This window comes from Trachurus japonicus, chromosome 8, assembly GCF_045865225.1.
Source record: "Trachurus japonicus isolate A0001 chromosome 8, Traja_1.0".
In the NCBI taxonomy this organism is placed as follows: Eukaryota; Metazoa; Chordata; class Actinopteri; order Carangiformes; family Carangidae; genus Trachurus; species Trachurus japonicus.
Genome location: NC_140914.1, coordinates 17,294,845 through 17,317,288, shown reverse-complemented (window position 1 = coordinate 17,317,288; position 22,444 = coordinate 17,294,845). Strand labels below are relative to the sequence as shown.

At 46.7% G+C, this 22,444-nt stretch overlaps 1 protein-coding gene across 1 annotated transcript; it reads right to left on the bottom strand.

Moving 5' to 3' along the window:
- Positions 1 to 4,950: 4,950 nt before the first annotated feature.
- Positions 4,951 to 21,542, bottom strand: axin2 (axin 2 (conductin, axil)). The gene is made up of 11 exons (XM_085784302.1): positions 21,229 to 21,542; positions 18,813 to 19,756; positions 16,698 to 16,829; positions 14,234 to 14,336; positions 12,150 to 12,290; positions 11,517 to 12,049; positions 11,239 to 11,415; positions 10,890 to 11,105; positions 10,654 to 10,788; positions 9,649 to 9,816; positions 4,951 to 6,683 (listed from the first exon to the last, which is right to left on the bottom strand). Exons 2-11 carry the CDS (start codon positions 19,619 to 19,621, stop codon positions 6,557 to 6,559), a joined length of 2,541 nt encoding a protein of 846 aa, XP_085640428.1. The 5' UTR covers positions 19,622 to 19,756; positions 21,229 to 21,542; the 3' UTR covers positions 4,951 to 6,556.
- Positions 21,543 to 22,444: the final 902 nt, after the last annotated feature.

The following is a 22,444-nucleotide window of genomic DNA, read 5'->3' as shown; positions in this document are numbered from 1 at the left end:
GGGTAATCTTTTCTAATGGTATTCTGTATTACCTCACTCAGCTATGATGCAAATCTATGATGCCCATATTCCACTCTTTCATTAAAAGTGAACAGTCTATAAGCTACAATAAGAGCCCTGTTAATTTCTTTTTGATGGCTAGTTTCTGACTCTCCTTGGCCAAGCAGCTGTCGTCTAAACATGTCAGCAAATTTGACATTGGTAGAGACGAAAGGCGTGGGAGCTCGTCATTGGTTAGCGTGGAGCATCAGGCAGCATAAAGTCACATGATTGGTCACATGGTAAGGGGATCAGCTACCGCAGTGGCGCCTGGCCAGCATCCAGACGAGGCCCCCTGGTTGACCACAGTCCCATGGCTGTCTGGGTCGATGCCTGCGTGGAACAACTCGCATGGCTGATCCAGGTTCCAAATGAAGGGGTTCAGGACCCAAAATTGGGGGTCTCACCCTCTCGTATCCGTCTATGGTGGAATGATTTGAGTGTATTTAAATGAGGCTGAGGTTCGTGGTCACGATAACTGTGAGCAGAGGTTTTTCTCCCAGGGCCTCCACACTCAGACATGCTTTGGTTTGATGTTTTAGTCTCTACATTCACCTTTATTGTGTTTTAATCCAGTGGTTCTCAACTGGTGGGTCGGGATCCAAAAGTGGGTCGCGGACCCGTTCTGGATGGGTCGCGGACAGCTGGTCAAAAAAGTAAATAATATTTAATGCACATCTGATGTTGGACATGTCTTTTATTTTGAAAAATAACTTATATTGAAAGGCACACGAGACACGTGAACACATGCAGTTGTACTGCTCCTCCTCAGTTTCTTCTTATTTGCTCCATTTGCTCTGAATGCAAAGATATCAGTTTCTTATTAATGTGGTCTGAATGCAGTGAAAATACCTTGTTTTGTTTTGTGGGTCTTTATTTTGTGCAATTTGATATTTATTCACTTTTGTGAACATGCTCTGAATGCAGAGATGCATTAGAAGTCAAATATATTGTTATGTTGGTCTCCATTTTGTGCAGTTTGATATTTTTTAATTCACTTCCGTATATGCAGTTGTCATGGTAACTCCTCAGTTTCATTCATGCTCTGAAATGCACTTTGCTCAATAAAGAGCTAAATGAGTTTTTAAAGGCTTAAAAAAAAAAATCTTGGTTTGAATTCTATAAAAGTGGGTCGCGACTTAATGACCATGGGATGTGTGTGGGTCCCAGAGTGAGACTAGTTGAGAACCCCTGTTTTAATCCATGTCTTCTATGTATGTTTGTGATAGGATCCTTATCAATATTTCAGACTGTTTGAACCTACCAGAATAAAAAAAAAAAAGGCATCGGCATTGCTTTGTAATTTTCTTTGAAGCGGGTCAAGGTCGGTGTCTTTTGTACCATAACAACCCATTTTGGAAAATGACTGCACATGGACGTCAAAGCTAAACCTCCACCAATCAGAGCACATCTGTGTGATCCTGGTTCCACTTCCTGTTTGGGTTCCTGTGTGCCGTTGTTCACAGTCGGAGCCTTTGATCTCACCTCATGTGGGCGGGACAGGTAGCAGGGCTTTGGATATCACCGCGGGAAACAATAGCAGGCAGAGATGTGGACTCGGGGGAGGGTGAGGTAGCAGATTGGCACAAAGTTGTGTAATGGATTGGCACGACCCGGTGCCAAGCCATTACACAACTTTGTCAAACTTTGTCAAAAAAAAAACACAATCTAAAGACGTTGTACCTCCCAGAATATACAGATGTGACATAAAGCTACAGTACAAACGCTGTGTGCTGACTCAGCCTGAAAACCAAGCTGTCAATTTTTGTCTGTGGCAAATTTTTTTGGGGAGGTTTTCGATGATTTTGGTTGTGTTTTGATGTTGTGTCTTTTTTATCAGCAAATGGAGCTCAAGTTTCATCCCATCTGCCATAAACTCCCTACAACCACAGCAGAAGGTAGCAACCAGTGTGAATGTTAGTGTTGTGCTTTAATATGTCAATAGTATAGTATGTTGTATATTCCACATGTATGTTAAAGGGATAGTATCATTTTTTTTTTAAAGTGGGGTTGTATGATCTCCAAATAGCCCCTAAGTACTTTAATTGCAGTAGAAGACTCTCTGCACTCCTCCCGTTAGCAACGCCAGCCCATAATAGCCCTGCCCAGAGATTTACAATATACAGTGTTGTGAATGGACCCAAAGAAACAGCCTATTTTCGTGGCCTAAAAGAGGTTTTTACCTGAAAAACACTGTTCCATTGTTCGCTATAATATAATTTTTTCCAGCCCCTCAAAGTGCAGGAAAAACACTGTTTTTATTTGGAGCTAACCAACTGCTGATCGGCGGGCGCTAACCCTGGGCGGAGGGATACGTTGGTTACAGTAGGTTGGTTAGGTCCAAAATGATACTATCCCTTTAAAATGCCTGTTTTAATGTTGTACAGACGGACTGTGAAAACAAATTTCCCTGCAGGACAATAAAGAATGAATCCGACTCAATTCCAGTGAGCGATGTGAGAAACTGCTGCATGGCCCCAGACCTCCATCAGCCTCAAACGCCCCCAGGTTTACTGTGTGTGTGTCGATCAGTAATTTGATTACATGCAGATTTGTTGAGAATTAGCACCTCCACAATACCACATGATGCATTTTGTTTTTCAGCGTAACAGTGCTGGTTGGTTTGAGGATCTCTGTGCAAGATACTGGGGCTAAATATCTTTTTTTTTTACTCCATGGCCCCCAAAACAGCTTAATCTGCCCACGCATCATGTGATGGACTAAGCGCTTAACATCAGTCATATGATAACAGGTGGCTGAGAGAACTGATAAAGATGGAGAGATGTCGTCAAAGCTCTGGAAAAGACTTGCATGTTGATCTTGAGCTAAGCAGCTTTTTTTGTTCGACTAATTTTTGCCGACAACAATATTTTGGGTGATGATTCAGAGGTCTGGAAGCAGGCCAGCACTGACTGGATGTTTCTCCCAAACATATACTGCTCCTCCTGCTCAGTGTTAGCAGAGTCAGTGATGATCTCACAGTAAACACTGAGGCTTAAAAACATGAATACAGAAGCAGCTAATTTCTGTAATCTTATCAAGAAAATCATACAAAATATTCAGGTACACTCCTCTTTGTCAAAGCACCTTCGAGCAACCTTCAAATGCCTCTAATTCTTCACACCCAGCAATGTTTAGAAAAGCGCCTACATGTTTGAATAGCGGTCCAGAGTCCACCGAAACCCAGAGCACTCTTCAAAAAGATGACCCCATCTAAAATAGCCCTCTATACAAAGATGGGTTCACAAGGCTTTCTGACAGTGGAGCGCCGCTGAGTGGGAGCCTCTTAGTTCTAAAGAGTCCAAAGGATGGCCTTCAAGTGTATGCACTGACCTTTGCTGATGAAAGGCCTGAAAATGGTATTTTAACAATATCATGATGCCCTTTCAATATGAAAGGCAGCATTAGAAACACTCTTAGCCAATGAAACTTAAAAGGAGAGCAGGTGGCAGAGGTGCTCGGCTGTGCAAAAATGTGTGTACAGATATCAGCAGTCATGTGTGTGAAGCTATAAGCTATTACATATTTAAATTAAATTATGTAGGGTGACTATGATCCCAGGTAGCTCGCTTTACATCTTTACGCAACCCCAGGTCTCAGATGATACAGCGCTGAGGAAAAACTCCACCAGAACTCATTTTTTACAAGTGTTGTCTGTCTCTGTAGCCAAACGTGATAGCTAGAGCTTATTCTTCTGTGCTATTGTTAAAAACGTCAAATGCGTGCTGATCCGCAGCTGAAAATAGTCCGCACCCAATGCACTGTTTGCTCCTGATAGTGTAACATCTGCTTCAATCTACACTGTCCAGATGTTATGAAATGTTACTGAGCATTTTGTAACAAATAAACAATGTATCCGCGACCTATTTTAAGAGATTTTACACTCTCAGTTTGGGGCTGAGAGTTGGAAAGTATCGTGAGATAGATGAAAGCACTGCTGATTTTAGCTTTCTTGTGGATTTTGTTGTAAATAAAAAGTCTAGAAAGGCCAGACCCCTGTCTTTGAGAGGGGAGCTGGTTGATTCTCTGTCCCAGACAGCCCCTCATCTAGAAATGACTGCATGTTTTGGTAGCTCGTTGCCTCGGGTCTGTAACTCTGGAAGATGCCCATTTGATTCCTCCAACTTGAACTTGAAGCCTTTAATTAACTTTAACTCTTGTGTGTGCAGAGACAGGGGGGCTGTGGATCGTCTCCCCCATCACTGACACTGAAAGCACATCACGACCGTTTTTTTTTATTTGACCAGTGTCAACAGGGGAAATATGATCACAGCAACATCTACCTTCCCCATACTCTACTTCCAGGGACACAGGACTCTTGGTTTCAGAAGCTCTTGATAAATCGTGAATCCGCCCTTTAAAGAATTGAAGTGAATCTTCAAGCATTTTACTCCTTGTGGCTCCCTGATGGTTTATACCTGTAACTTTCATTCACGCAGTAGTCTGTTATTATCCATTCAGTGGTACTATAATTGGATCTGAGCAGAAGACAACATAACACTCACACACAGATCATAAATTGCCACAGGAGGCCAAACGGTTTAGCATGTAAATAGCTGGGTGAAATGTACTTATGGCACGTTATTTGCCAAATGTCTCATTAACACATGCTTGGATACTCTCCCTCTCTCCTCCTTACACTAAAACACAGAGGCTCCGGTGGCCAAATTAATGCTGCATGTTTTAATTTACTCCCTGTTGGAAATTAAGAGCTGATAATGGATGCAAATCTGGCAGAGATTTCTCACTGGATCCACTGAGTTGCACTCTCCACAGCGGGGGTGTGTAGTAGTGAAGTTTGTTACACGCACACACGCACGCACGCAACCACTACAACATTGGCAATTAGGGCTCAGGAAAACCCATAGAACAACCAATCACAAACCACACATAAGAAAACAAGGGAAACCATTTGCTAATTTGAAAAATAGAACATTTTAATAAAGGCTACATCTCTTCATAATTACAATAATTAAAGTACCGAGGCATCTTTTTCAACTGAGCTCTATAGAACGCATAATTTACAGTTTACAAGTGGAGCCAAGGAAGCCATGAAAAATATTATAAAACATAAACATGATGAAACGGATACTAAAAGGCATAAAAATATCTTTTCAACATAAGGCCCCTTGAAAAACCAAGGGAGTAATACGACCCTGAAAACTGGGTAAAACACGGCAAGAATCCATGTAGGCACAGCTTCTGTACTCAATTAAAACACTATGGACATAGTGTAAATCACCACCATCGTTATCACCTGCAGCTCATAGTGCAGGCTTTAAATACACACCAAGTAATCCAAATCAAAAGCATCTCAGTCACACATACACATTAAGTAAGCACGTTGGGGAGCACATCATAGAGCTTTTTGTTGGTAAATATTACTATTGGTGTAAACACATTTTGGGGACTGGAGGACCTGTCGAGGGCAGTTTTCCTCTTAGTAAATACGTAGGCTATTTGTGCGATGCCTGCGCCACTGAAACAAAGGCACTAAGACGTGACAGATCAAGGCTAGCTGGGCACACGCCCAGAGTTGGGAATTAAAACATTAATAGCATTTTCATAGTACTCTCAGGGCCCTTCAGAGTGGACAGCGAGGGAGGGGAGGGGACACAGCCACAAATAGCACTGTAGTAGTATATATATATATATATATTATCAAACTTTAAGTGACAGAGAACCATTCTCAAAGCTTCAGCAGTAAGCTCTCCAGCCAAGAGATCAGAGATGTCCCACTCAATCTCCAGGAACAGGAGTGGGGTTTTTGAAGAGGTATTTTTGAAGTTTACAGTTCAATATAAGGGGCCGAAAATGAATAAAACCCATTTCCTTTGCTTGAGAACTAAAGCTCGAAAGGGAAGGAGGAAGAACAAAATAAAAATAAAATCACGGTTGTGGAAATCGAAGAAGTTTCTCCAACTCCAAGCAGCTTGTCCATGGAAGAAATAATAAAAAAAAATAGGTGGGGCAGGGATATCTCCAATAAATAGCAATAGAAATCTTTACACAACAATACGAGCATCACAATACAATGCAATGTACATGTATATCTGTGTATACATATGAGCGATGTGCTAGCCCGTGGGCGGAGGCTGGCACAGGCGAGGGGTCAGGTAGGTTGTCAGTCTCAATTCATACCCACTGCCCCGTTTCTTTGACAAGTGGTCATTCACCTAGAGTCTCTAGAGCTTTTCTCTTCTGGAAACATGGAGATTTTTCAGTCCAGCGACACAGTCCATTTGTTTTCTTCACTTCAAGAGGTTCAACGTGATAGTCCTGCATCGGCGTTACTTGTCCTCCTTCCTTTTTTCTTCCTCTCCATATTTCACCCAGTTCCTTTTTTTGCCCAGACCTCGACGAGCATCCCATCAGCAACATCTCCAAGTCCTGCAGTCTTAGCTTAAAGGACACACACACTCTTGGTGTGTTTGTGTGTGAGCACATGAAGGAGGAGGAGTACATCCACAGAGGTGAGAAGTGTTCAGAGAGAGAGTTTTAATTCCACACCGCGGTCTCACTCCATCCGCTCCACCTTGCCCAGGATCTTTCCCTCGTACGTGGGCAGCAGGGAGCCGTCGTCCGACACTTCTTCGAACACCGCGCCGCACTCAAATTCATCGCTGGCTTTCTTGAAATAGTACCTGGAACAGGAGAGACGAGACAGAGTTAATTAACGCTGGCAGCCTGAGGTTTTCATACACAAGCGTGATCCTGGTGACCTTTTAACATCAAGCTCAGTAGAAAATCAACCAGGCCTCTCAGGGCAGAGGGAACCTGCAGCTCCTAAAATCTGAGGTTCGCTCTCTTCATCCCTTCCTCTGCTCTTCTTCTCTTTTACTTCACCCTTTTTTCCCCTTTTGCCCTCCATCCTGTTGTTGTTGAGTTTTGCTCTGGCTAACCCTGGGGGCCAATTAGGGCCTGCGGCGCAAATGAAGGGGTCCTTTGACAAAGACTGAAATTTTGGGTGCCTGCAAGTCTGCCTATCATTACCCCCCCCCCCCCAAAAAAAAAAACTCCTACACACCCGCACATGTGTAGAAGACACATATACACACGCTTTCACTCGCCCCTCATCTCTGTTTCCTTATTACAGGGACAAAGGAAAGAACAGAGGCAACGTAAAGGAGGAGGAGGAGAGAACATTATGTCCTTCCTCACCCTGTTGATAGCACGGGGGTCTTGCTGAGAGCTATAGGAAGGGCAGCAGCCCACTGACAACTTTCTGTGTGTGTACGTGTGTGTGTGTGTTGAAGAAGAAACAGAAAAGAATCTAAAGGAGGGGCTTCTCGTCAGCCATGACTTCACTGGGCCATTAATGATGCAACCCCACCTCCCCTCAACCCCCCCATCCTCATTTTAAAGGAAGAGAAACCAGCAGGGGTGGGTTTGTTAGGGGGGTCTCAGAATCCACTCATTAACTATGTAATGGAAAAATGCCTCGATTTGCTCCATGTGTGGGGTGACTGGAATGTTTGTGTGTGTTTGTGTGTGTGAGCATTTTAGTTTACTTTTAACGAGACGGGTAGCTGACAAAGCCGAACATGCAATACTTATAAAACCAGAGCTGTAGTCTTAAAAACATCATCGCAAAAAGGTGCCTGTGACTGCGTGTGCTCCAGTCAGCACGGGGGTGGTCACTAATAAAAAGCAGCTCCATTTGAAATACAGGAAGGCTTCAACTAGAACGAAATACAAGAGGTCTCTCTCTGTGGAAAATAAATAGAGTAAATAAGACTAAGTAGATAAATAAGACGACATGAAAGAGCACAAGACACGCCTGATAATTGTATCCTCCTTTCCAATCTGGAGGAGGAAGAGAAAAAAAAATGTTGAGCCGTCCTACTCTTAAAAAAAATAAAAAAAAATCTTCAAAGAGCCATGATCTTTTTTTGCTGAGAGAGACAGACAGAGACAGAGAGAGCCTGAATTTCCACTGGAACATGTTTTATGTGGCTAGATCTGTTTTTCCCCCCTTTCTCCCCTTCTCTCTCTCCGTTTGCACTGACATCTGGCACCAATATCGTCTGGCAGGACCCAGCAGTACTGTTCTTTGTTGAACCGCTGCCATGTTGAAATGACCCAACTCCACACATTCTCTGGCTGCTATTAAAGCGCCGCACAGCTCTCTTTCCAAAAAATGTGGATGGTATGACACAGGAACTGAGACAGCGAGCCAGAGAGAAAAGAAGAGGGGTGGAGGGGTGTAAAGAGGTGGAGGGGGGGCCCAAACAGACAGATGTGAGGAGCTCGCAGAGCTAAGTACTCGTCACATTTGTTGATCCAAAAGTACTGCACACATCTGGACAGGAAGAAGTTTCTACGGGTTCCTTTGCCTTTTTTTTCACCTAGAAATCATAGTTTGATACCTGTAATTATTAACACAATACTCAACCCGTGCTTATCCTGGAGACCGTGGCAGTCTAAACAATAACTGTTTGATCTGTTCCCTTTAATGCCCACTGGAAAGGAGCAATCAAAAGTAAAATCTCTCTCTGCAAACACACACACACACACACACACACACACACACACACTGAAGCGGTGCGGCCTCAGTCAAGGCCCTGTAGTACGGCAAACAAGCGGATCTGGCATTTAACAATCTGCCTTTCAAAAATATCCATAAAATGATTACAACATGTGTAAACACTGTGCGCGTACGACGCTAGCACATTCATGCGTGCACATGTGTATACACACACACGCGTGCGCACACACGGAGCAGAAAAAAGAGCCCCTGATAGCATCAGTGAAGAATTTGCACGCTGGCCATTTGTGTGAGTCTTTGTTGGTTGAAATGAAAGGGGCCGGGGCTTCAAAGCCATGTGTATTAAGTGTGCCTTAGCATGGAAATCAATACCAGATGGGACCCAAATCGCTGCAGTTCAAACTCTCCCACTAACCCCCTGCACCACCCACCCTCCCCTCCCCTCCCCTCCCTCTTGTCCTTTCCTTTTCGTTGCACCCCCCTCAACACAGACACACACCAAAAAAAAAACCCATAGAGGCCTGAAACTGTCTGCACACACACACACATACACACTGAAACAAACACTGATAACGGCACTCTGCACAGACATGTATGAAGCACAATCAAAGAGAAGATAAAATATAATATTTAAGGTCTTCAAGGTCACGCTCAGCAGAATTCAAAGATCTAAACTTATCACTTAGACGCTGCAGCCTGACGCCTTCAGCAAACCAGGTAGCAAACATCAGACACTGTTGCTTCAGGCTGTACTTTTCTTCGGTCTTTTGCGATTGCTCCGAGTGTTTTAAAAAATGTCACCACGTTACGCTGAGGTGACGCTAATGATCACAGATTGCAGTCAGCCACTCCGCTGAAGATACTGGGAATTCACTCCTCTACCAGTTTCCCCTCAACTTCCTTCCTTGTGTTATCTGCCATTGTGGGAAAACAAAAGCGCATTATAAAGCTAGGCCCTTTCTAATCCTTCGGCTTCAGACTGTCACATGTACCCAGGCTCTAAGTCAAACCTCAACACATTCGTTCTTCAAGGCCAATGAGCTGGTATCACTTCATCTGAAATCGCTTGTGTATAAAACTTCCAATCAAAGAGATTTAGATTCAAATGTCCCTCCACACACCTGTAGTTGCCCTTCTTGCGGAGCTGCTCCTTGAAGTGGCCCAGGGTGAGGCTGTGGCTCTTCATCGTCCTCCGGTAGGGGATCTCCTCGCCGCAGAAGAAATACGTCACCACCGTTTCTCCGCTGCACGCGCCGTGGCTCCCTGAACCCTTCTTACACTCCTTCATGCTGAAAAGTAGAAAAGACAAAGGGCAGGTTAGAGAAGGAGTGTACTGTACACCCTCATGACACTTAACAAGATAGCGATAGAATGAGAAATGAGAAACAAGAGCGAAGCCTCTAAAGAAAAGGGACGGCTCGCAGCTACGCGGTGTACGAGACGGTACTCGACTAGAAGCACAGTAACAGCAGCCTGAATGAAGAATAACACTGGTGAGTGAGCGAGTGAGTGACCCAGTGCCATCAGCAAGTGTGTGCTTGTGTGCGCGTTGGAGAAGGGGGCACAGTATTAACAATTCCCCTTCAGCTATGTCCAAGGCTTTGTAGGCCCACTTCAGAGGAGATCTCTCTCTCTGCTAGGCTCTGCTCGCCCCAGCTGACTGCCAGCTCACTGAAGGACAGCCAATAAAAATGATACATATATATGAAAGGGATGTCTCAGTCAGGTGGTGCAGTTGACTACACACCCCCCCCACACACAGCACAAATACACAAGAAGATTCATGCAAACACAGAGGCAGAGCCGGGGCCTGTGTGTACAAAGCTTAAAATAAGCTTTTGCAAAGACAGAGGGAAACAGAGAAGGAGGAGGGAGGAGGGAGGAGGGAGGGGAGGAGGGGGTCACCTTCTCTTTGACTATGACTATGTGGGCGTGTGCACGTGTTACGCGTGGGTTTGCGCACGACTTTTTGGTCTGTCTCCCTACGTGAGCGGTGAGCGGCGCAGGTGACAAGAAGGAAGAGTTAAAAGAGTAGAAGTACACTGCAAGGTGGAGGCTATGGCTGAGAGGAGGAGGAGGAGGAGGAGGAGGAGCGGAGAGGAGGGGAGGAGAGGGAGGCATCGTACTCTTCTGATTGGAGACCGGGGCTGGCGGTGAGGAGGCCGGCGGGGCTGGGGTTGGCTAGAGAAAGGGGGACGGACCCTCCGCCCTGGACAGGCACTAGGTGGCTCTTCTCCCGCTGGAGACCGGACGTCGGATGCCTGGGAAGAGACATGACAGAAGCGTTAACGCCACGGGAACATGATGGGATAGATAGTTAGAAATCACGAGCAAACGAGAGAGCAGGCTTCTCCTTCTGTACCTCTGCTTGGTGGTCTTGGTGGAGACCTCCTCCAGCCGACGGCAGGCCTCCTCCAGCTGGGCCAGAGTGTTGGGAGGGGGCAGGGGGGGCATGGCGGGGTCTTGGATGAAGGGCTGGGCCGGCTGGTGGCTGCGCAGGTGGCCGCAGCTTCCTCCGCCGCCCCATGTGTGCGTCTGTGTGGAGGAGCCTCCGAAGGATTTCTTGGTGCTCTGGGTGCTGAGGGTTCGAGAGGACATAATAAATAACATTATTATTATTATGTGTATTAACAAGGTGTAAAATTGGGACATAAGGTAAAAATAAAACTCATGCAAACACCGAAGCTCTTTGGGGTCTGGCCACTACTCACCTGTGAGACTTGTGCCTGCCCCGCTGTTTACTCTCCAGGATCCACTGCAGCACATTCTGGGTGGGGTCTGTTGTGTCGCTGGGCAGCTGCATCGACCCACACTCCTCCATACACCTGTCTGCTACGCCATCCTCCGCCCCGGAGCGACACACACGCCTGGACAGAGAGCTGGAACGCCTGGGCGGAAGGAAGGAAGGGGAAACATTTAGCATCGTTTACATCCTGTTTATTTTGCACGTTTCCTCACGTCGACTGTATAAGAAGTGCTCGGTACTGACCCCAAGCTGTTGTCTGTTGAAATCGCGCCGCACGTCTCTCGACCCAGGCTGCGGCTGCGCTGGTAAGGCTGGCAGGGCGGGCAGTCGGCGCCGCTGGAGCACAGGCTGTGCACCCTGAGGGCCGCCTCCCTTTCGATCTGCTCTTTAGTCTTAGGACTGGCGTGGTGGTGGATGTAGTGGTGGTGGATGTGTTTGGTGCTCTGCCTGCTGACGAGGGTCCTGCTGGGGCCCAGGGCCAAAGCGAACGCCCCCTGGTCAGGACTAGAGACGGAGGAGGTGGAAGGCCCGGGCCGCACCAGGCTCTTGATTCCAAAACCTGCGCGGGCGAAGGGCCGGTGCTCCGGGGAGCTGGAGCGAGGCGAGTGCCGGACGACGGCGGGGGACTGACAGCCGGGCGTCTTCAGGACACGAGAGAGGTGTTCGTCCAGGATGGCCTGAGGGTCCTCGTCGGAGGAGCCAGAGAGGAGGGTCAAAGGGTGGGGGGAGAGCTGGGGAGCACTTCCCATGATCTCTGTGTCTTCTCTTTCCTCCTCCTGGTAAAAACAAATAAAAAGGTAGACAAAGTTAACATCTGAAAAACAAACAAATAAACAAAAACCCCCACAACCGGTAAAAATCAAATCTCCAACAAACCTCCTGAATCTGCTGCAGCCTCTCCTCCAGAGAGTTGATGGTGTCCTGCTCTCTCTTCAGGCTCTCCAGCCGGGAGATGAGCTGGGCTGCAAATTTTGCCGGCTCCATTGGGACCATCTCCTTGGGTGGACAACGAGTTCGCTTTGGGGAGAAAAAAAAACATACATTAGCTGTTGTGTGTTCCCCGTCATCCTCCGTGTCAAAGCCCCAGCCCTCCCAAGCTTCTACAAAGACTCCTCTTGCCTCGTCTATCTACAATTTACACATTGTTTTCCGCCAGCGGCTGCCCCGCCAGTGGTGGTAGCGATCAGGCCGGTATCAGAGGCACCCAGGGCTGTGGGGTTGTTTAAAGGGGCGGCGGGCCCGGTGTACGGTCACGCTGGGCCAGGCCTCGGCTGGTTCCCTCTGTCATCGTCAGCAGGCCTCTTTAAAGTCAGCTCACTTCAAAGACTTCCTCGTCAAATATCAAACACTCAGTGGGGGGAGAATAGGGTGGCGGAGGGAGGGATGGAGGGATAGATAGATGGGAAGCAGTGGCTTTACATCTAGGAATAAAAGCCACATATCGACAGGGGGTGGAAGAGAACTACAGGGAGGAGAGGATGAGGGATTAAAAAAAATGGGAGAAGTTGAGATGCAGAGATGTGTGCTCACAGGAGGGGAGAGAAAGAGAAAATGAAGAGAGGGAAGGATTGGAGGAGAGAGATAAAGGTGCCAAAAGGATGTGAGATCAGAAAGGTTGAGGTAATTTATTCCCCCCTTTGTCGCACACTGGGCACCTTTGAGGTACAGTATAGTGACAGTATGAGAATGTGTGTATGTGTGTGTGCTCACATCTTAAATTATTTGCATTTTTTGCACCAGGGCTTTCTTGATTTTTCTTCCTCTTTTTTTTTTGTTTCTCTCGTCCCTTTGTAGTGGGGATGAAGGGGGAGAAAAGACTGAGAAAAAGAGGAGCCGTCTGATGGAGCCTGAGGCTGGTGCACCATGGGAATGGCAGCCATCGCCAAAAATCAGACGGGAAACAAAAACAAGAATAAAAGCGAAAATAAAGCAAAAAGGGGACAGCGGGGGGAAAAAAGTGTCGAAAACCAATCTGTGAATCTTTTCCTAAAACAAGTTAGACTTGCTGCATGTCTTATAATGTTTGGGGAAAAAAAGGGGGGTTACATCAAGTTTATTTTGACAAGCTACTTCTGCTACTAATACTTAATAGTTAGTAACATGTCTCTGTTCTAGACCTTTTACCATCCGTCTCTCAACCTGAACTTACATCTTAAAGCGTCTGTTAAGCCTTAAGCTACCAACTCCCCTCCGACCCACTGAGACCTCACATGACACGCTCAACTCTTCCCTCAGATCCCTCACTTTTTGGGGAGGGGGCTGCCTCACTGTGTGTGTGTGTCTGTGTGCGTGTGTTTGCGCCTGTGATTGTGTGTGTGCATGTATATGTAGAGGAGAAAGAGGGGGGGGGGGTGTGTGCTGTGGAAATAAAAAGGGGGCCAGCTCTGTTGGAAGTTGTCACTTCCCTGTGCGTTTGCTCCATTCATCCTCGGATCAAAGCGCTGCGTGTGCGCATATGTGCGTGTGAATGTGTCTGAGTATCTTTGTGTTTTTGTTGGGGGAACTTGGCTGATTTCAGAGCCCTCGGGATAAAGCGGCAGAGATCTTCCTCATCTCTCCCCTATTCTCCATATTTACAGCATCAGTAGGGGAGAAAAAACCCTGGTGTGTTCCGAGCGCTGTGGCGATAAACAGCTTAGAGACCTCCCCGTTTCCCGCAGACTTCAAGGAACCCTAATGGGGTTGTAGGTGACACCAAAGGTAGCGAGGGGGCTCGCGTTTGGATGTGTGTGTGTGTGTGTGTGTGTGTGCATGTGGGAGGCTGGGTCTTTGACGTTACTCTTCAGATCTTTGCTGGTGTTGTTGAATTGAGAATGCCGAATACAGTTTGTGCGGGAACTATTCATAGAACCAAGAGAGACCCGGAACAGAGGGTGGTATGGAAATTAGACTGTGGGACCCAGGTTCAAAAAGACTTGTGAGCGTTGTGTGGCGATGTGTGCGCGTGTTTGTGTACTTACAGGGAAAGCAGGCAGAGACACTTGGCTGTTCATCCTCATGTTGCGTTGCATCTCTCTCTGTAGCTGCTTCTTGGAGCCCAGTTTGTACGGAGGGATGCCATCTCTGGGGGTGTACAGACAGATCACAAAAGGTCAATTACCTAATCAAATGCATCATTAAAGACCAAACAGTCATTCAGGAAGAAGCTTGTTAGCCAACTGGGTAGATCAAACACAGTTCAAGCAAGAAGAAATCTAATTTATTAATTCTCTTATCCATTTTGTTTTTCATCTCTCAGGCTTAATCTGAGAACAAAGCAGATACTCAGAGGTAAATCATGCCAGCATTTCCGGCCCTCGTATGTGTGTCAGAGCAGATCGGGTTACATGGTTCTGAGTGAGGTGGTAGGAGGTTGTGTTTGCCCTAGAAATGACACTCATTTTCAGCTCTGGCTCCAGCACAGCACTGGGCACCCTGCTGGCCAGTTCCTACACACACACACACACACACACACACACACACACACACACACTGAAATCACAGTGCGCTCTGCTCTACCGGCCACAAGTAGTGTCAGCATTAGCATTCCCCTACCGACTGAGGACACTGTTAGCATTAGCTACTCATTATACTTATTCAAAGAGTTAGTGCAGGACAGGACCCAGGGGTGCAGCTAACCTGGTTAAATCTATCTGAGGGGGCTGAATGGCTGACTGGCTGAAAAAATGAAAATGAAAAACAAGAAACGGCCGAGCTTCAGCTTCAAACTGAAGCACTTGACAGTGTAAAACAGTGTCTTTTCTCCCGTGCTAAACAGCAGTTTCCTGGTGACCTAGCCTAACTGAGGAGCACTTTTCCACTTTTGCTTTGAAATGCCACAGTCATGCGCATAAGCAACACCCCCCCCCTCCCCTCCTCCTCCCACCCCGCCCCTCCACCCCCTCCAATCTTCATTTGGCAAGCGCTGCCGCAGCCAGCCTCTGATCTCCGCACATCAAAAGGCTGGTTTGTAAGATAAGGTAATGTTTGAAGTCTGCGCAGCTGCATTCCCCAGCGTCCAAGCAAATCCATAAATAAGATATAAGCAAAAAAAATCCCCCCTCCACCACTGTCTTTCTCTTCCCACCCAACTGCCTCCTCCCCCGTTGCTTTTTTTTCTTCTTCTTTCCCTTTTCTATTCTTTTCTTTATCTGAGTGTTGTGTGTGTGTGTGTGTGTGTGTGTGTGTGTGTGTGCATCTGTAAATGAGATTCAAATGTTTATGGGTCCGTTTAACTGACCTAAAGAGAGGCAGATATTGTGATCAAGGCCGGAGCAGGCAGGAAATGAGGTGTGGGGGTCGCGGCGGCGGTGGGTTGTGTCTCTGCGGCCAGGGCTTTGTCATTGCACAGGGTCAAAGTACAGCAGAATAGGACTATATTGGCCTCGGCTACTTTGAAGCCGGGCTTTCCAGACAGAGATATGCCAGAGTAGAGGGCTGCATGTTGTAAAATAAAAATAAATCTTTATAGCTGCCATATTCAGGTGTAGCCCGGCCCACTGGTTGCATTAAACATCAGTATCTCCGTCTTTAAGTGTCTCCGGCTGCTCATCTTTAGCTTGCCCTGCCAATGACATCATCTATACGGGCCTTGACACCTCCCATGTGAGATGAGGTAAAGAAGAACTTGTACCAAGATTTATCTGTTTTTGTCAAAAGCAGCTGAGCTGAGCGCTCCTGGCCTTGAACTGTGCACCGCGCGATGACTTCATACAACCTTGTCACTCCAGAGACACGCGATTAGCCAAGTTGTCCTTTAGAGGAACGAGGACCCAGGCATGTACACACATATGTGCAAACTACAGATGGAAAGTGGCTTTCAGCACTTTAAGGTTTGTGTTGAAGCAGTTTGTCAACACATAGGCATTTAATTGACAATAGTTTGTATAACTACTCAATCAATAGATAGATGAATAGATGCGTTATAACCACAACAAAATGAATAAAGACAGACCCTCATCATTTAGCAAACAAAACACTCAGCATTTGCACTTCTGCATTTCTCTGCTCTGCTGTAAACTGAATATCTTTGAGTTTTAGATTGTTGCATGGCAAAAAGTACTTTTTGAATCGTCTTTTCTGTTCATTGTTATGAATCGGGTACTCAAACAAAGTAACAAGCAGGGCACTGAAGAGAGCACAGACCTCTGACAAGGCCAGTGTCAAAACACATACACCCAACTTCAGAGAAAAAAACCCTCAAAGTCATGGTAAACCACCTTGGCCTGTCCCAAAATGACACAGGCTCTTCCCTGACCCACTCCCCACCCCTCCACCAAGTTCACTACAAACTACTTTTTGATTAACCTTGATGATAAATAAGACCGGATTGAAAGCAGAACCTCCTTGGTGGAGGTGGTAATGTGGCAAACACTACATACTTAATCAGGAAACCTTCATTAGCATGAATCAACTCATAAAGTCTCTCTCTCAATATCCACTTACACACTGCTGTCAGTCACGGACATGGCGTCGTCAGTCAAAGCATCACTAGACACCTCGCTGTCATTGGTGCTGCTGACGGGGGCAAAGGAGCCCATATGGCAGGGGTTGAGCGAGTCTCCTCTCTTGTATGATCTGGGGGAGGCAACACAAGCACAGATTAGATTAATACTAATGCAGCACCATGAAACAGCCACCAACAGGTGGGTGACAGTCAGTTATTAATTTGTAATTCCTGAGGAGTGAGTAGAGTGTGTTTCAGTCAGGTTGAGCTTTGTACAGTGACAGTGTGCATGAATGTACGAGACCAGCAACATCTACGCCCTGAATGTATACGACTGGCCAACCCGGGGTCGGGAAACTTCCTCCACACTGGGAAAACTTTGTTTTTCTCCTTATGCCCCATTTATGTCCTCTTAAATAGCCCACAATTTCTCTCTTTCCATTTCTCTCATTCACACTCACTCTTTCCTCAGCATACATCTCCCGCTGTGTATGCATTCTTGCCATGGTACAGGAGGGGGAGAAAAGGGGGGAGTGAGCAAAAGAGAGAGAAAAAAGTAGAGAGCGGAAGCATGAGAGTGTGTCAGAGAAGGAAGAAAAGAGAGGAAAAGAAGGGGGGGGGTCTTCATCAGGAGGGAGAGACCCAGCATGACTAAAGCAGTAGGCCCCCAGCTCTAGGCTGACCTTCAGAGGGGCTTGCAAAGAGTCAGGTATTTAACACAGCTGGCCTTGCATTCTTCCCTCCCTGCCTCTCTCTCACCCCTCATTTATACTTTCTCCTCCCTCCCTTTCTTTCATGAGATGACCCCCCCTCCCTACCACCACCATCACCACCCCACCATCCTTCCTTTCCGCTCTCTTTCCCCTCACTTTCGCTCCAAAAGCATGCCTCGTAGTCCCCATCCCTGAGTTTTCAAAAGGAAGAAAGATAAAAGTGGAGAAGGCGGGGGAAAGCAGCAAAGGAGGGAATCAGAGGAGAATTGACGCAAACAAGAAAAGAGGGAAGAAGAGAGTGAGAGGGTTGGGGTGGGGAGGAGGTTTGGGGGGGGGGGTGTTGATTTTGTACTGTAGCTGCTGCCATTCAGGGTTTTTTTTTTTCTTTCTTAAGAGAACCTGAGATGAGAAGAAGTGAGGAGAGGGAAGCGGAAAGGGGAGAAATGAGTTCCACATGTTTTAAATCTGTAGGGTGACAATGGGAGGGGAGAGAGGGAGAGAGGGAGGGAGAGAGAGAGAGAGAGAGATCCATGTCAAAAGCAGCCTCTTCTACCACTTTGGCCAACGGGCATCACACCACTATCCCTACCAACACACACACACACACACTGAATCCATGATGTTGTACAAAGAAGGCAGCTGTCAGTTGTCTTGGCCTGCCATGCCCATTATAAAAGTTCAGATCTTAGTGCAGCTTGTGCTTTAGTGCTGCATTAGCAACAGTACATAACCTGTGAAATGCCACCTCCATCATAATTTAACTGTATATTCATGACTACTTCTGTTGTATAGCTGTATACCCTCCAAGACAACTTGTTTGAGATGCATTTTCAATCTGAACTTTGATTTTCTTTGAGTGAACATGCATGGATGGAAAGCTATAGAAACATCTCTAGTCCAACCCCCCCCCCCCCTCCTATAGATGCAGCCTACATCTCTGCCAAAGGCTTGAGGACAGTGCGGTGGTACAGGAGGAGGCATAACATAGCAATGTCATCATCTATTATTTGCTGGCGGGGGCCAGAGCCAGCAGTGCTCTGTGAACTTTTCCCGTGGAAGACGATCCCTCATTCTGCGGAACTATTTCAAAGCCCCGGAAATCCAGGCCAGCGCCAGCAGAGGGCTAGAGCTGCTGCTGCTGCTGCTGCTGCTGCTGCTGCTGCTGCTGCTGCTGCTGCTGCTGGAGGAGGAGATGCTGACAGGAGCCAGGGACAGCGAAGGAGCGAAACACAGAGAGAGTTTTCTCCAAACTTAATAGAAACCTTGGACTTAAGTGAATGAAATGTGTTTTTTTTTCCCGCTTTTACGCATGGGTGGTTTTATGGTGTAGATTGTGCACAGTTTGAATCGTGGTTGTAAAGACAATAAAAGCGACTTAAAGGGCGCCGCATCCATCCATACCTGTATCGACTCTCTATCACCTCCACCGCCCTCATGGACACGGGGGCCCTGTTCGCCTTCGCCGCCAGTCCAACCAGCGCTTTGGCTTTGAAATCACAACTCCACTCCTCCTCTTCGTTGAGGGTGGGCAGGTATCCACATACAACTTTGAGGTCGCCCAGCCCGTTCGCGTTGACGTGGTTGGGGTTTTCTCCCCCAGTCCTCACGTACTCCAGGTAAATGTCAGAGGTCAGAAACATCTGGTACGCGTTCTCCTCCATGTTGGTTTGGATCTCGGTCTGCGCCTGGTCGAACATCGCAGAGTCTATGTGTTGCTTCTTGATATTATCCCGTATGAAGGTTTTAGTCGCGGGCTTGAGCTGTTTGGCGACAATGCTGTTGTTCTCAATGTAGCGCTTGTAAATTGCTTTGGCGACTCTCTGCGTTTTGGTATCCTTGAGGTCCATCTGCCTGAAGCCATTACAGGCGAACCAGAAGTCTAAAGTGTCCACACATTTCTCTCGCTCCAGGAATGTCCTAAAAAGAAGAGCACCGTCCTGGTCCCCGAGGAGAGAGTGCAAAGACTTTGTCCACCGGGAGAGCGGTGAATCCGGGGAGGCACTCCCCTCTGGCTCCCCAAGACCATCCTCGTTCCTCCTCGCCGAGGAGCCCGCAGAGCCGAGCAGAACCGATCTGGGGGGTTCCGAGGGTTTCATCATTGCGAGTTTGCCGGGGTAGCAGGGCGCCTCGCCCTCCTCCCCGGGCACCGGGGGTCGAGGAGCATCTTCTCGGAAACTACTGGCGATGTGGTCCATAAGCGCCCGGCTCATGGCTCTGAAGGCAGCAGGAGAGGAGAGGAGAGGAGAGGAGAGCCGTGTGTTGTTCGCCTCCTCTGAGCTTCTACTGTAATCTCCTCACTCTCTTCTGTCAGCGGGGGAGCTTCTCTCTGGCTGCCCGTCTTCTCTCTGAAACACAAAGTATTGATCTAATCAAAACCAGATCCGCCCCAACTTCAAAGAGGCTGAGACGCAGTGAGAGTCTTTCAGTCCCTCTCTGACTTTTACAGAAAAACACAGGCTAGTTCAACAGGAGAAAAAAAAGAAGAAGAATGTGAGAAAACGCTGCAGCAGCATTACATAAACAGCAGTCCTTCACATCTCAACCTGGAATGTGATTTCTATACCGTGGCGCTATTGGCTGGGACGCAAATTAACAAGAATTTAACAGTGATTTCGCACATGCACAAGCCGAGCAGAGAAGCACCTGAACGATGCCTTCAGCTGGGATTGGACACAGTCTCCTTTATTCGCGATAACACGAGAAGTAGTAATCACATGTACGGCCGAGCGGGTTAGTGAACTCAACACCATTAATAAGTCATTTCTCCTTCAGAATGCCGGAGCATTACGCACGGACACGGCTTTATTAACGCTTCCGGATCCATCACGGCTGATGTCAGGGTTAGAGAGCCTGGCTCGCCTGCTGCAGAATGCAAACACATGTCTTTCCCCCTCTTTTTTTTCACTCCCTCCCCTCCTCATGTCCGAGCACTCACTTCTAGGTCTCTACATCTCATCACAAGCCAACTACAAACCCCAAACCTGTACCTGTAGGACACCGATGTGGGACAAACTCAAAGAGATCGAAAAACGTGACCAAAATAGTTAATGGAGTGAAGTGCCTGCTGCTGCTGCTGCTGCTGGGTTAGGTGTATATATACTACACAAGAGGGGGCTCAAATGTTTCAAACATCCAGTTTATCCGCTGCTCCATTATCGCAGAGATTACGAGCAGTTTGTTTGTTGCAGATGCAAAGAAGCAGCAACGTTATAATGTATCAGCGGCAAGATGTCACTTCGTATCAATGACACTCGGTTACACTGCAACACAGTTAGGCTAAACTAAAAACACAGCAACAGCTTTCAAATCTGCCTTAAACTACCCACTTATGAGGAAAAGTAACTATTCTGAATTACATTTCACGACAGCGTGTAGCCTACAATAAATTATGTCATTTATGTTAATACCGTCACAGTCTGTGAAAGTTTCTTAAACGTTACATTTACGGCGAAAAACAAAAAAAACACACGCACACACACACAACAACCCATCTTTAACGTCCAATCCCATGTACACACCAAAGTCTTAGATCTTGTGGGGGAGGAATTCCTCAAAAAAAAAAAAAAAGAAAAAAGAGAGAAAAAAAGAAACCAACACTTCTTCAAAAACTTCTCATTTTAAGTATAAAATCAAGCGACGTGGAAAAGGATAGTGAAGTGAAGGAGACAGAAAAGATTCGACGCGTTTTTCGGGTCTTTAAACGCAACAAAAACGTTTCATTTCCCCCAGAACATTACTTCAAAGGCGAGTCAACAGCACATCAAAGGGAACTCCAATGGGGGCCAGTTTGAGGAGGCAACACACTCTTGTAACTTACCATCGATCCACGAGTTCTTCTCTCCTCAAATTAAAACTCCTGTTGTTGCGTTTTCTCTCTCTTTTTTTGGTTTTATCCACAAAGAAAAACGCGTATAATCCACAGTAAACTCGTCTCCACACGGCGCGTCCACATACAGTACAGTCCCGTTCAGGTTTGAGTCGGTTTACGGAGAGAAAAATGCACTCGAGAGAGGAAAAAAAAAAATAGCGCTTTTCTCTCCCTCCTCCCTTTCTCCTCCCTATGGTTTCAGGCTGCCATGCCGCACGGTACGGTAGGTCTCTCCTGTAGGCGACTCCAACACCAACTGAACTGAGAGGCTGGAGCAGCGCACTTCAAAGTGAGGAACCGACTGCCGGGTCCCGACAGCTGCATAAAAAACAATTGCAGCCTGGCGCCTCCGATAAAAAAAGAAAAAAAAACAAGAAAAGAAAAAACAAGTGACGGAGATTCCCGGATAGTCTGCAGTCACTCCGGATGACACATATTTCTAAACGGTTGTTCTCTTTATTTCTTGACGGTGCCACGTATTAACCAAATATTTTCCCAGCTCGCGAAGTTGCAGCCACATCGTGCAGGACCTTATCAAAGACAAGCAATCTTGAGCCAACTCCCCGAGGCTTTGGAGCGTCAGAAGTAACTGATCTGCCGCCCTAATAGCATTATCGCTACAATCCCTCTGTTGCTACATAAACTTTAAAGACGCAGGGATCTTTTCTTTTTCAAGACCCGCATAGTTTTTCAGATTAACCCACCGGAGTCCCCGGGATGCACAATGCATGCACCGGCGTGTATCAAATAGCATGTTTATATATACTCTATATGCCCCCCCCCCCCACAAAAACAACACAATAAAACGAAACAATGATTTTAATCTCATAAGTGCACTATGTGGTAAGGATAAATCCACATAAGTGTCCCTACTGCAGGCCAGCTGCTCAAGGATAAGAAAAAAAAGTTTTCTACATCTGACTAAAAACATATGTTTCTTTGTAAATTAATATTCTGTAATCCATCATCAGTTCTCATTTATACTATATACACCATGTTGCAATAACAAACCAAGTGGTGTTATCACTCCACAGCTCCTACCAGTGGCAAAAAGGGCACATGCATACACCAGATTAAAATGCTCGCTCAGGATAAATACCATGAAGGATGTGATCATATCATTCAAGGGACAGAAGAATCACTCCCCTAGTACAGCTCTGTGCTC